We start from the raw sequence: 15,514 nt of genomic DNA on the forward strand, positions 1-15,514 counted from the left end.
GATTGTTTGTGTGAGCTGACAGGGGTTTCCCCGCCTGTCTTTTTCTCCTTTCTTTCCTCTTGCTTTTCTTTCTTTTAATAAAGAAATGCAAATAGGCATTTTTGCACTGCCTTCCCTTTCCTTCTGTAAGGCATCTGTGCCATTTATTCCAATCCCCAACCGTGTCTCTTTTTCTTCTTCCAACCAACACACCTTGCACCAAAAGGCAAAGGCTGTCATGCTTAATAGGCTTGGAAGAAAAGAGCAAAAAATGAATGTAGCAAGCAAAAAAGAGACTCCATACAGATTCACCCTATTTGGTGAGCATCTTGCTAGAGCAGTGTCTCCCACTGCTGAATCAAAACCAGAGACACTCTTATACCTGAAAAGGTCAACAAGACCTGTTTGCCCTCGCTACAGTCCTGAGCGCTTGTCTTGACTACAAGGAAGCAAGCCCAGTGCAATGACTCATGCAGAGATGCAATGGGCAGCCTCTTCTTGGAGAGCATTTTATTTTGATCTCACAAGAGCCTTTCATTCTTTAAATGAAGCTAACAGCTTTCTTGTGGCAAACCAGTGTGCGCTGGCACAGAGTTTAAATATCGCTCCATGTATGTGATTGTGTGTTTTATTTATTATAAATCGACAGTCATTTCCTAATTCTGTATCAGGCTTTGCAGAGCAAGCTGCAACTCCAGAACAGCCAATTCTCAGAGCGGAGCACAAATCAGCTTTCGCTAACCACCGATACAAAATTCTCAAACCTATAAATTAAATTAATAAAAGGACAAAGACTCCTTTTGTGCATTTCCGAAGCCTGGAGGATTTTACAAATAATAAGACGGGAAAGTGATTTATACTCCTAGATTAAAAGCTGGGTTGGCACGCACAGCTCTTTAAAAAGAGCACAAAACTTTCATTAACTCATTCGGGAGCAATGTTTTAAAGTCACAGCTTTTGCTGTTCCTCACGAAAAAGAGCAGGTTAGCTGCAATCCAAAAAGGCTGGGGTGGGGAAAATAAATATTGTATGGGTCTCATCAATGTAGGGGAAATACGTGAAACAAAGTTAAACTATATGTATTTGGCACGTTTAGTCAGGAAATCAAATCATGCGCTGAAACGTCAATAAAAAACAGAAGACGTTTCATTACTGGTTACAGCCATCTTTTTTCAAAAGGGCAAAAAAACCAAACCCACCCTGCTTTCAAGAAAAGAACTTTAAAGTTTAAACATTAGTTAGTTTTTTAATCTTTTACGCCCAGAATCAAACAGCTTTTCTGCCACCCACAGCTCCTGTCTCATACTCCAGCCCATCAATATGTTAAAAGTAGATTTTGCCACCTACCATCTTCTTGATGGACGTGCCAATCACAACACCTGCCAGTCCTTCCTTTGCCCCCTTACCAGTTTCAAACCCCCGTACTCATTGTCCCCCCCCAGTATCATTAATTAACAAACAGCAACATATATTTCTCTGTTCCCCTTTTATCCCAACTATGTTTGCCAACTGCACCGTTTTTCATCATACAGCAGCCTTGAGAAATCTCCCTAATGTACAGAATATTCAAAGCACACACAGTGAGAGCTTAGATTTATTAATTTATTTTTAAAGGCTACAGAAGGAGAAATGCCATACACCTGGAACATTTGAAACATTTGAGAGACAGTGGCACACAGTGGTCAGAGTGTCGGACTAGGACCTAGGAGACCAGGGTTCAAATTCCCACTTGGCCATGAAGCTCACCGGATGACCTTGGGCCAGTCACTGCTCTCAGCCTAGCCTACCTCACCGGGTTGTTGTGGGGATTAAAGGAGGATGAGGAGAACCCTGCATGATACCTTGAGCTCCTTGGAGAAAAGTGAGGTATAAATGCAACAGTAAATAAATAAATGGGGCTATCAGCCTAATGGCAAGGAAGGAAAGAATTTCTCCAGGTAAATCCTTCTACCAGTCAAACAGTCATAGCGTCTCCCAAAGAATCTTGAGACCTGTTATTCAGTGAGGACACCAAGATATTCAATACTAGAGCTCCCCAGCCTTCCAGATGTGTTGGACTGCAAGTGGGACTGAACAGTCAGAAAGGGGAGGGAACCTTCTTTTAGGTGTGAAATTGACATGTGAAATAGACTTAGCTGCCCCAACCCTAGTGACAAGTGAGCAATCCCCAACCCTCTTTAACAACCAAATGATACTTCCCTTAAATAAATTTATTGAACTTCTCGCATACTACAGTGGTACCACAGGATGTGAACGGGATCCATTCCAGAGCCCCGTTCGCATCCAGAAGCAAACTTAACTAGCGACAGCATGTCACGTCGCTTTTCGCCACTTCTGCGCATGCGTGTGATGTCATTTTTGAGCGTCTGCGCATGTGCGAGCGGTGAAACCCAGAAGTAATGCGCTCCATTACTTCCGGGTTGCCACGGAGCACAACTTGAACATGCGCAACATGAAGCATATTCAACCCGAGGTATGACTGTACTGGTTTTCAGCTGATGTGCTGAAAGCACCATGGTTACATTTTTTTTAAAAAAAAAAGAGGAAAGAGGAAAAGGAAAGAGAAGAAGAGGCAGAACAGGACATATATAGTAAATAATTAAAATGGATCCTTATAATGCAGACAGGGATAAAAGCAGGGGGCTGGAGCTGAGCAGGTTGGAAACTGCTGTCCATCCCAGCCAAGTTTTCCATCAACAAGCCAAATCTTGTGGACCCTTAAGAATGTTGTGAAATGGAGACCTGGCCTCAAAAACAGAGGCGGGTCCCTGCAATTCCACACCTGTTAGTCTATGGGCTAAAAGCCTCTTAAGGGTCGCCATGGATTAGACGTCTGTAACAGGCTGCCAGGATTAACCTGATTAAGAGCTGCGATTGGGGCAAGAGAGATTGTGTGTGTTTGGAAGGGGACGGGAAACGTTTCCAAGCGAGAGTGAGGTGGGGTTTGGGTGGTCCTGCAAGAGAGAATGCACAAGCAATGGCAAGATGAAATCCAATCGCCATACAGGAAGCTTTCGCAAGGCTCAAGACAAATCCTTAAGAAAATAGAAAAGAATCCGGGAACGAGAATCGGGTTACAGCTGAAACTGCAATTGGCATATTACCAATGCATGTATGCTTCATGATTGACAGACGTTCCTCTGGATGTCAAGTGCTGGGGGTGCTATCTTCGTGTACTTCAAACCTCCTGGGGTTTGCAGAGTGAGTGCATGCCCCCAGGGATTGTTCCATCTTGCTTATAATTTTGTCTTTTTTCCCCCTTTCTTTTTTACAGAAAAGAAAGCTAAATCAACTGGAAAAGGCAGGTCTGCGTTAGGGGGTGCTGCTCAAAGCACTGAGCTCTAAAGCCTTAAATTGCCAATTTTAGGAGCACGTGAGTTGCTCAGGTAAATCACATAGGAAGCTGGTTTATACTGAGTCAGACCCATAGCTCCAGCTAGTTCACTAGCAGCAAGGACTATCCAGGATCTCAGACATAGATCTTCTCCCAGTTCCGTCTGGAGATTTCGGTGATTGAACCTGGGACCTTCTACATGAAAAGCAGGTGCTCTACCGCTGTGCTACAGCCTTTGCCCTGTCACTAGCTCTGTGGTGTTCCAAAGCATGCCTTTGCATGTGAACAGGTACCCGGAGGTTGGGGTAGCAGAAAGGTTGTTCATCTCACAGTATCATGGCCACATAAGTCAAGCAAGATGAGTGCTTCAGTGCCTCTGCCCAAGTCTACCATTAGGAAGACAGAAAGCTGCCTTTTACTGAGTCAGGCCATAGGTCCATTTGGCCCAGTGCTGTTGACATTGACTGGCAATAGCTCCCCAGAGATTTCAAACAGAAGGTAGATGGACCTTCTGCATGCAACAGCTTTCCTCATTCATTTCTCTGTCCCTTCCATAGCATTTAGGGCATATAGCTCAGTGATAGAGCACCTGCTCTGCAGGCAGAATTGCCCAGGTTCAATTCTCCAACTTCCTCCTCCTTAGTCTCACCATGGCCCTTGTAGAACAGGAAGGAAGAGGAGGACCGGGGCAAAACTAGAATGAATTGGCTCTGCCTCTCATTGGCTCTGACCCTGCCTACTGTTTGGGCCCCATGCCTTCTGCCCTATCAGTTCCAATGGGCACCAGGCACCATTAAAGGCAGCTGAAAAAGTGTGTGAAACAGCTACTTATGCAGAAGTACAAATGCCTTCCAGACTGTTGTTCGTTCGCTTGTTGTTTTGTACTACTGTTGTTATTGTTGTTAATAGTATTATTAACATTTTGAGTTACGAATCACTTTTCATATAAATTGCAAGACAATCCAAAAGTTCAACCTGTGCAGAAGTATCGAACATATTTTGATTTTGTCCCTCTGGATACAACTGAAGAAAATGGCCTTACATTGCTTGGAGATTCATTTTTCATGCACGGAAACCCATGTGCCAATATATGAGCGAAAATGTGCATGTTTGGGCACGAATAAACAACATGTTACATTTGTGAAAACAGGAAACAGGATTCTCCCCCTTTTCAAACCTCCATATGCACAGAATATCTGTGCACAAACTCACAATCAACCCATCTGAATCTTTTTTAAATATCTGGTTCGCGTTTATTTCCCTGGGGGACCTCTATTATATTTCAGTTCCAGCTAGAGAAGATAAATGGCGACCCCTTTCTGGTTTGGCAGGGCTAAAGAGTAAAGATGCAATACTTTAGAACCAGCCTACCATTCCCACCCCTAGACTGTCTTCTTTGCAGTAGCCTGGCTTAAGAGCTGGATCCTGCATTATCACCAGACCATCACATTCTTCAACTCTGAAATCAATTCTGTCTCCCCCTAGCTCTGCATTTTTTTATTTATTTCCCATCCTAATGCAACCCCCGACTATTCAAATTGTCAGCTACCGCATTTCTATTTTTGCTATCCTTGCCTCTCATTTTCTTAGCAAGAATGAAAAGCAGAAGAGAAAGGAAGGGGGTGGAAGGGAAGCAGCAGAATTTTTTAATCTCCTTTGTTTCATTACGGTTGGATTCACAAGTGCTTCTCGAAAGCCCTCAAACCTGGGCTCCGCACATCTGTTTGTCAATTGGGCCTGCTAATTCCAGGCATGCCATGAAAGAACAGCTAACAAGCCAACAATACATGACGCTTGCAGCTCTCGTTGAAACACAAAACCCTCTTCTCCAGCCTACTACTGTCAATTTTGATGGACAGGATTCCCACCACAATTCAAAATGTGCTTTCCTACAACAAGCTAATTTGGACATGATGAAACTTAGACTACCATTAGCTCTTTCTAAAGCTCCAGGAATCTGAGCAGGTCTATCAATATCAGACAGGCACCTCCACTGCCTTCTAAAACATTTTTGTGTAGGCAACCCTACCCAGGCATGAAAATTAATTATGTATATCTGACAATTAAAAACTGTGGATTATATCTACAGATCATTTCATTACACTGCTTGTTTTAAAGCCTTTTAAACTTGAGTTTGATCTTATCTGGATTCAGCTTCTGCTTACTGGTTCTCACACAGTCCATTACCAAAGTCAGAAATTGACGCAGTACTTTCACTGCCACACCTGCAGATGTACAGGTGAAATTGAGCTGTGTGTCATCAGCATACTGACAGCACCTAGAAGTTTCATATAGGTGTCAAACAACATGCAGGAGCTCCAGAAGGGGCTGTTCAAATAGAACTGAAATCACCATGAAGCAGTGCTACTCTGTCCCAGTTCAGACAGGGAGATAACACAGTTTGATGATATCGAAAGCCACTTCCTGAGATATTTCCTTCCTTTCCAAGCTCTTTTCAAAATACAGTGGTCTCAATTTCTCATAAATTCTTTGCTCTCTTGGAGGTGGGGAGATCCCACTTGTCTTCACTCATTTTAAAAAAAAAAAAGCTTCTGAAAATACTTATAACATAGAATCTGCATATACCTCCCCTCTCCCAGAAATATTTGGCTGCCGTTAGGAGTGCAGAGAGAAGAAACACCATGGTGCATCTACAGCAACACAAGTGGATGCCTCCATCTGTCCCAGCTGCAACAAAACATGTCTCTCCTATATCGGTCTAAAAACAGCCACAGCAGGCGTTGCAACCTTCCAACAGTTTGACTTTACCCCCCAAAGTGCACTCCTCTGTTGTTTCCTGAGACAAACAAGTGTCACACACACACACACACAACAAATTATACAGTAAAAAATTTACCAGTTTGTATATTAATTTATATTTGGTAATATCAATTAACTATCTTCTACTCTTAACAGACTGTCTCGCAGTGAGCCATGGGTAGCTGGTGACAAACGTACAACATTGTCCTTCAAATGTGTACTATACATTTTCAAAATTGCCTTAGATGCTTCCTAAGTTTTTTCCGTAAGAGCCATGCTCCATAGTCTATCTTGCCATGCTTCTAGCTGTTTTCCAATATTGTCCTACAAGATTTCTAGCTGCAGACATAACTGAAGGAGAAAAGAACCTTAAGGAAGAACATTTTGGCTTAAAGGGGGTTTTATTGGGGACTCTCTGAATTAACTTTGAATACCATTCCAATCCAAACAATGAATTTGCTTTGCTTGGTGTCTACTGACAACTCTAACAGATGCTCTAGCTGTGACCACTGGTTCCTAAATCTTGGAATGATTCTTCCCTGGCCATCTACATAAGTGGCCTCCAATGTTTTGAGGCCAATCTTGAACCCAACAGACATTTCAGGGACACTTCTCTTTTCTTTTTAAAATTATGTATTGGCAACATGGTAGGCCTGCTGTTACAACCCATCTTAGATCAGACTGCAACCCAGTTCTAGGTCCCGATCCAGAAACTGAAGACCAAAGACCTACATTCGCTATAGATCAAGTATGGGGAATCTTTCGCTCCTCCAGGGGCTACTGAACTACAACCCTCATCATTCCTGGTTGTTATGGCCACGTTTGCTGGAGGGCTGAGGGGCGTTGTAGTTCAGCAACATCTGAAGGGCCAAAGATACCCCACACCTGATCTATACTGAAACAGCTTTGCTGCTCTTTGTATCTGGGAGACATCACCAATTCCTCTGAAGGAGCTTGCCTCCGCCATAGCCTGTTCTTAAGAGATATCTTGACTGTCCTCACATCAGCATTTTGCCCAGTCTACTTGAAGGCCTCATTTGGAATATATCACTTCAAAAAGCAAGAACAAACAACAGCAACAACCCTTCCGCTTATTTTAGTTTTGGCTGTTCTGCTCAGCTGGTTGTGTCCCAAAACACATCCCAACAAATTGGAGGTGGGGTGTGGGTTAAGCTGCAGATTTCTTCTTTTAAAAATAATTTTATTACCCTGATTATCTTGGATTGACTCTGTATTTCCAGAGAATAGGAAAGCATCTGCAAAGCGTTAACAGTATAAATACATGGCTCTGAAAATTTATTATTATTAAAATAAATCATTTTTTAAAAAAAACAACTCATAGTGTATCTTTAAAGAATCTGGCCATCTTGAAGAACTGTCAGTGGTATGCCAAAGCCACATTTGGGGAACTCTCGGTTGTTACAGGGAAATTTCCTGGACTGACCCTGTGATGTGGGCTTTCTGGAAAAGTCTGAATTTTAAAAATTTCCGCCGTAAATTAGGGCAATCTGCATGGGGTAATTTTCAGTCTCCATCAGAAATTTATCTGATGCCCTAGAGCAGTGTTTCCCAACCTTGGTTCTCTAGCTGTTTTTGAACTACAATTCCCATCATCCCTGGCCACTGGTCTTGCTACGTAGGGATGATGGGAGTTGTAGTTCAAAAACAGCTAGAGAGGTTCCCAAGGTTGGGAAACACTGCCCTAGAGAGTGATCTAATCTGGCATGTTGATCTTACTTGCATTTTAATAAACAAAGCTAAAAACTTTTGAAACTGCCGAGTTTGTCTGATACTGCATTTTCAAATTGGCATCCGTTAATTATTACTAATAAACTCATTAAATGGAAATTTTTCCATTGAAGAATAGAGCCCTGGAAAAATGTTCCACCTTTTCTGCTCCACAATAATCCATTTCTACAAAGGGGTCTGGAAGGAAAATAAAGTGCACAATTTTGCAACACCAGAAACAGCACACACCCTCCATGCTTGATCATTCTTGACTCCCCCTATCTACCCACTCCGATTCATGTTTGCGAGACCAAGCATAAAAGAAAATTGGAAGAAGCAATGAGAGGCCATGCCTATCTCTGCAAAAGGCACAGAGGCAGCCTTGCCTCAAGAGAAGGTGAGGCACCTCAGGCAGGAGACTTGGGGCAAGATTACATAACAAGAGCCCCATGGGATCAGGAGAAAGGGTCCCCATCTAGATCACAGTGGTCAACCAGATGCCCCAATGGGAAGCCCACTAACACAAGCCCCCTCTCCCCACTTGTGATGTCCAGCAGAGACATTCTGCCTCCAACAGTAGAGGGAGTGCACAGCCATCACGGAAACACATGCCACGTCTGCTGAGAATGAAGGTGCTGGAGACAAAAGCTGGGTTGGCCAACGTTTACTCAACAGGTCCAAGAGGTCCCCAAGTACAAGCAAGAGCCTATTCTATCGTCTGATCTCACCTATATATGAGCAGCTTTCATGATCCCTTCCATCCAACGGTAGATTGAATTACAGCACCCTACCACTTCCTTGCATCCTTAATTCTGCCCCACAACTGCCAATAATGACATCAGGTGACTGACAGCTGTCAAAGTTCAAAGAGGCTTTCTGTTGCTGCCAACCAGCTAATTGGCTGTTTCAGCGACCTCCATTGAAGGCATGCCGTCAGTGCCGTACAGCTGATTGTGCAGGGAAGAGTCAAAGGGGCTTGCTGCAATCGCTGGTGAACTGAATGGTGGTTACAGGTAACCTCTCCTATTTGCAGGAAATGGTTTGGATTGAAACAACAACAACAAACGCTCTGTAGCAAGTGGACTCAAATTGCTTGCTGCAAATGGAGCATTCTCTCTCTACAGACACGTATCTTCCAATATGTCATTGGAAGGGAAGATGCAAAGGCTGAAACAACAGATAACTACAGGAAATCCACAAGACATGTTTGGCAGCTTACCTCGTAATGGTAGTCCATGCATGTCAGATCTCTCCAGCAACGATCCCCTCGGATTTTGATCAAACCCTGTCAAAGAAAAGGGGGAGCAGGGCGGAAAAGGGAGGTTCTTTTTAGCATCACAATTCAGATGAGAATTTAAAAGCCGTATTTATTAAAAGGTGTTAAAAGGTATTTCCAAAATCTGGATCCTTCCTTTCAATGGCCTTTCAGCATTTGGAAATGAAAATACAACTAAAAACCAGGAAGGTTGGGGGTTAATTAAACACCCACAACACATGCAAAGGCTATGCACATTGAGTGCTCCTACAGTTCCTGAGCACACAAGTTGTCCCAAAAATATTTTGGTTCAAAAAGAAAGCAAATGGTGCTTATGGCATTTTTAACAATATATCAATAACAATAAGCTAGTGGTGGTGCGCTGTTTCTACATCAGTTTCCACACATCGTTTTGCATACATTTCCTCCTAATATAATTTTTATATAACACCACTATCCCCTTTGCTCTACACATTTTCTGTGCACATTTCTTTGGCTGGAGTACTGATTCGCAAAAATTGAAGTCGTGTGTATTTAAAATGAGTTTCAGCACACATATTGTTTGGAAAGTGTGAATTAGGTAGGTTTGCATTTTTAAAAAAAGCTTTACGAAGTGGGTAAGTAGGTTAAGAACTTATGTTATGCTATTTCACAGGGGCTATGGAGTTTATTGCTGGAATGATATTGTGTATAATGTAATATTTCTGCTTAGTATGTATTCATTATGTACAGTTGTACCTCGGATGTCGAACAGATTCCATTCCAGAAGTCCGTTCGACTTCCAAAACGTTCGGAAACCAAGGTGTGGCTTCTGATTGGCTGTGTAAAGCTCCTGCAGCCAATTGGAAGCCACAGAACCCACACCGGACATTCGGGTTCCAAAGAACGTTCGCAAACCAGAACACTCACTTCTGGGTTTGCAGCGTTCAGGAGCCAAAACATTCGACTTGCAAGGTGTTCGACTTCCAAAGGTTTGACTGTACAGTGGTACCACTGGTGGCGAACGGGATCCGTTCCAGAGGTCTGGCCAGATTCCGAGGTTTCTGCAACCTGAGGATCACTGTTCTGCACATGCAGGTGGCAGCAGACCCTTCTGCCCATGCGGAGAAACACGGTCTGATACTTCCAGGTTTGCCGCTTTGGTAACGTGAAGTTTACATAACCAGAGGGTTACATAAGCCGAGGTGCTACTGTATTATGTATTTTTTTTATTACAGTGTATTCCTTTTTATTATGAATTGCATCCAAATAACTGATTTTCTTTTCATTGAAATTCCTGAATTGCAGAGGATTGCACTAGATGACCCTTGGGTCCCTTCCAACTCTACCATTCTATGATTCTATGGTATTGTCTGGCTATTATGTCTCGATATATTTCAGTATGTTCAGTGCGGGGTGTAAACCATCTTGCGTTCTTCTGACAAAGTGCAGCATAGACGTTAATAGACAGATATGTGATATACAGAAATAAAATAATAAAAAGTAAAATGCAGGCTGAACAAATTTCTCCTGCACCTCTAATCTGAACAGAAATGAGAAGGATGCTGAAACGCCTCTCCCTGTTCGGGGTCTGAGAGCGCTGGAACTGCAGCACCCCAGATTAGAGAGATCACATCGTGTTTTTAGAACAATTGGAGAGGGAAAGAAGGCAAAGAGAGGTGTGCAGGAGAGCAGTCCTGCTTCTCCCTCAGGTTACAAAAAGGTCAGCAGGTAAAAGAAAAAACTTTGCAGCACTACAATGGAAGAGGGAGAGGTCCACCAATTTAAAGGTTGGCAGTAATCTCAGGATTGAATTTCGCGGCCTCAAAGTCAGGACTGAAGACAAAGGAGGGGGCGGGAGGGGAGAAGCCAGCCGTGCCAAGCAAGAAAGATGCCCGTCCAAAGAACAAACCTGGAAGCAGGAAAGGTGTGTTTGGAAGCCTCAAGGTATGTGGGACTAGAGCACCCACCTTTGATGTGTGCTTTTGCAGGACATCCTGATTAAGATCTCACAATAATATCTCAACCAAAGGAGGCTTCGCTAGTCAAAAGGATGTTCCGGACACCTGTGGCTCTGCTTTCTGGTGGTACATTTAATGACTACCTTCTCCTTTCACCCCAATAAGGTGGTCCATTGTCTTATGTAATTAAATAAAAGATGGGAAGGGAGATGGACACCAGGCTTGGGAAGAGCAATGAGACAGTTGGAAGATCTGTGTCGGGAAAGCAAGTGAGAGGAAATGTGAGGGTGCTATCCAGAGAAACTGAAGCTACATGAGAGATAAAAGTACAGGATTGATGGCTCAATGACTCTCTTCAATATCAAACAGGGAGAAAGATATAAGGAGCAGGAGGAGCAGTTAAATTCCTAGATGGTGGAATATCATTTTTAAAGACTCAGCCCTAAGTCACCACATAAATATACTTTCAGACAACTTCTCAAGATCTTCAGAAGTTAATGTTTTAGTGAAATATGTACTAGTCCTTTGGAACCTAACAGAGGGACCGTCTAAGCAGCTTCCAAGGACACTCATGGTGGCTAAACGTCTAATGCTTCCTAAGAAGAGCCTGTTGGATCAGTCCAGAGGCCCACGTCGTCCAGCATCCTGTTCTCACAGTGGCCTGTGGGAAACCTGCAAGGACAGTCCAAGTACAAGAGTGCTCTGCCCTCCTGCGGTTTCCGGAACAGGATTCTTTGGGGGAAGCCCTGACTGTTGAAAGTTGTACCATGCTACCCCCCCCCCCCATGGTCAGTGGTCAGTCATGTTGGGAGCTGTAGTCCAACAACATCTGGAGGGCAACAGCCCCTCCCAACCCTGATGTACAGGGTGGTAACAAAATAAAAACAGGGAACATGAGAGACTCCATTGTGTCCAACCTGTAGGATATTTGGTTCCCCCTCAATAGAAAGCATTGAAAATACTACAAAGGGGAAAGGAGCCAGTGTGGTGTAATGGTTAGAATGCTAGACTAGGATGTGGGAGGCCAGGGTTTGAATCCCCATGCAGCCATATAGCTCAGTGGGTAAACCTGGGCCAGTCACTGTCTCTCAGCCTAACCTACTCTACAGGGTTGTTGTGAGGATAAAACAGGGAGTGAAGAACCATACACACCACCTTGAGCTCCTTGGAAGAAAAGGTGGGAAATAAAGGTAATTTTAAAAAAAAGAAAGCTTTGAGAGAATGGGAGGCTCGTTGGGCCTGTTGCTGTTGTTGTTTTTATGTGAAGCCACACAAGCTATAAAGTTACAGGTTGGGTTTCGTGTCAACTGCTTGACGTTTCAATAGCCTGTTTGGACTGAAGCCACCTAATCGACTGCAGGGCCACACCCTTCCCTCTCTCCCAACCACCGACTTCTCACTTAAGCCAAAGAACCTTATGCAAAAGCCGGCTAGGAACAATGCAGCCCTTTGCTGTGAACCAGGGAGCTGTTTTGCCTGGGATTCAAATAGGCCAGGTAGGCAAACGGGCTTTGCAAATCAGACCGCTCGCCAGCCGGCGGACAGTTAGGCCGCACCCAGCCCAGGCTGACAAACTGCTTCACAGGGGAAAAGACAGCTCACTTCTGAAAACTTGTTGAATAACATCATTTGGGTGTCCACAGCACACTGCACATGCAAAATCCTCCATAATCCCATAAGGTAGATTGTTTAAAGTATTTTTTAAAAATAATAATAATAACTGATGCACCGCTCTATATCACAGTTTCTAAGAGGTGCACGGTAAGGATATATTTAAAAACCACAGAAAATCATTTTGGCGAAGTTCGTAGCTTAGTGGCAGAGCAGCTGCTTGGCATGCAGAGTCACAGAAATGAAATATGGGTTTTGTCTGTGCTGTGCACAAAACACTATAGAAATAAGTATCACACAGTTGTGAGAAGGAAGGGAAGGGGAGAGAACAGGCAAAGCTGACGGGGATTATTCTACGCAACAGCTCAGTAAGAAATGAACCAACTCTTTCCTTCCAGTGTTCTGGCCAATAAGTGCAAAGCAGGGATGGGGAACCACAAGCCCAGGGACCAAATCTACGCCCCTTGCCACAGAGGCTGTCTGGGCCTCCAAAACAGAGGCTGGCAAACATTGAAACAAAGGCTTCCCAAACCAAAGCAAATGCCTACCACCCTTACTGTTTACTGGAGCAGTTACAGAGCTTCACTTATGCTCTTTCCACAATTCTGACAATTGCCCTGTGAGGCAGGTCAATTGCAGACGAAGGGCTCAGAGTGTGTAGCTTGAATAAGGCCACCCACTGAGGCAACAGCAGAGGTCACAGCTGGTTTTGAGCACAGCCTCTTCTCCACTGTCCTTCTCCAGAGACCAGCAAAAGACTGTTAACTCTGGAAGGGAAAAGTGTTTTGAGGAGCTAAAGGGCATGTACTATTTCATATAAGGGCAGGAGAAGAACCTGCTGGATCAGGCCAGTGGCCCATCTTGTGCAGCATCCTGTTCACTCAATGGCCAACCAGCTCTGGGGAAACCCGTAAGCTGGATGTGAGCACAACACACCTGCAATGTGTTGCCCACCTGCAATGACTAGCGACTTGTATTCATTGACTTAATACCTCTGATAGTGGAGGCAGGACATAGTCATTGCGGCTAGCAGCTCTTCAAAGACTTGTCCTCCTTGAATTTGCCTAATCCTCTTTTGAAGCCATTCAAGTTGGTGGCCACTACTGCCTCCTGTGGGAGTGAGTTCCATAGATTAACTCATGTGCCATGGGAAGAAACACTTTCTTTCCTCCATCCTGAACTCTCCCAACAATCCACAGACCAATCCTCCACAACATTTCGCCATGGACCAAACAAATCTTTTCAAGTCAGCACGCTGTTTATCCCAAATTATGTTAGAAAACTTCCAGTTCTTTGATCCCAACCCCTCAGTACAAGGAATCTGGAAACTACTGCAATAAAAAGGTGTGGTTCCTTATTAACCGTACTCCGGTTCCTTATTAGTTTTTGTTTATGGAAGAACTGGCTCTGGTAACTTGGTGGTAAAAGTGTCAAGGAACATGTTGACCTGCTGGGTCTCACTTACTGGGAAAATGCTGCATTTAAAATATATTAATCCTCCCCAGTTTTGTTTTATTGTTATTTTTTATTGGCCCTTTTTGAAGTCCCTCACTATGATAAATAAAATTTTATAAACTTCTATCATGTTGCCTCTTACTCTCCTTTTCTCTAAACTAAAAAGTCCCAAAAGCTGCGACCTTTCCTCATAAGGGAGTCACTCCATCCTCTTGATCATTTAATATATATTTTGGAGAACTGGCCAGAAATGACAAGCCTGGAAACACTCAAAAAAGAAGTAGCGACTTGGGCAGGACAGAGGGCAGAACCAGTGAATAATCTAGTAGCTACACTGTGATATACTTTGGTATTACCGTATTTTTCGCTCTATAGGACACACTTTTTCCCCTCCAAACATGTAGGGGAAATGTGTGTGAATCCTATGGAGCAAATGCAGGCTTCAGGAAGCTATCCGCAAGCCTTTGGAGCGCCGCAGGAGTGCCCACCGGGCTCCGAAGGCTTGCGGATGGCAGCCTGCAGCCCGAAGCCCGGGGAGCGCAGCGCTGCGCACCCCGGGCTTTGGGCAGTTATCCGCAAGCCTTCGGAGCGCTCCCTCAGCCCGCAAGCTCTGGGAGCGGCGGCAAGGCTGCGCAACCTTGCCTCCGCTCCCGGACCTGTTCTTGGGGCTGGGGTCGGGGGAAGCTCGGGCTTCCCCTGCCCCAGCCCCATGGCTAAAAACAAAGCCACGCACAGCCTCTCCCAGCTGGAGATGAATCCCGCTGGCTGTCTTGGCTTCTTTGCTCTTTGGGGCTGGGGGGGGCGAAATAATCCCCCCCCCTTAAAAACTAGGTGCGCCCTATGGAGCGAAAAATACGGTACTTCCCCCCACAATAGCAGGGGACACTCAAAAAGAAGCTCTATTCCATATCGCCCTTGTCGTGCAAACTCCACTTCTTTCCATCATATACAACCTACCTCACCCAAGTTCGGCCCCGTTTCACAATGATAAATCCCAAATAATTAAAACGTCATTCACGCATTAAGCCAATATGAGCCACATTCATGGTGGGGGGGATTTTTTTTTAAAAAAAAAAAGCACAAAAAAATCTTTCAAAAGGAGGGGGAGGGGAGAGGGAGGAAGAGGGATAAATAACTATATTCCTCTCTGCTGAATTTCTCCCTCCCCTCAATTCTCTTTATAATGCAGATGTCAGGGTGATGTCCCCACCCCCCCTCTTCTTCTGCAGAATGTCAAAAAAGAACAAAGCCATCTTTGATCCTTTTTCAGGCCAAAATTTATTCCAAATAAGTTGGAGCTGGGTGGCTGGGTGGGTTAAGAAAGACGCACACAAACCCCTCTGGAACAGCTAGAGATGACAATGAAAGGGAGACTGATGGCCTTAAGCTACGTTTCCAAAATTCAATTGATGCAAGCTTGGGAAACACTGGTTGTGCAGGGAGGATTTGACG

The 15,514-nt window shown here is 44.2% G+C and overlaps 1 protein-coding gene across 1 annotated transcript in view; it reads right to left on the reverse strand.

The window, feature by feature from the left end:
• Positions 1-15,514, reverse strand: part of LMF1 (lipase maturation factor 1) — a 160,555-nt gene that overhangs the window by 94,337 nt on the left and 50,704 nt on the right. Inside the window, exon 5 of the mRNA XM_053364122.1 lies at positions 9,021-9,086. Within this exon, the coding sequence (XP_053220097.1) occupies positions 9,021-9,086 (66 nt within the window). The remainder of the gene's footprint in view (positions 1-9,020; positions 9,087-15,514) is intronic.

This window comes from Podarcis raffonei, chromosome 14 (assembly GCF_027172205.1).
Source record: "Podarcis raffonei isolate rPodRaf1 chromosome 14, rPodRaf1.pri, whole genome shotgun sequence".
Taxonomy (NCBI): Eukaryota; Metazoa; Chordata; class Lepidosauria; order Squamata; family Lacertidae; genus Podarcis; species Podarcis raffonei.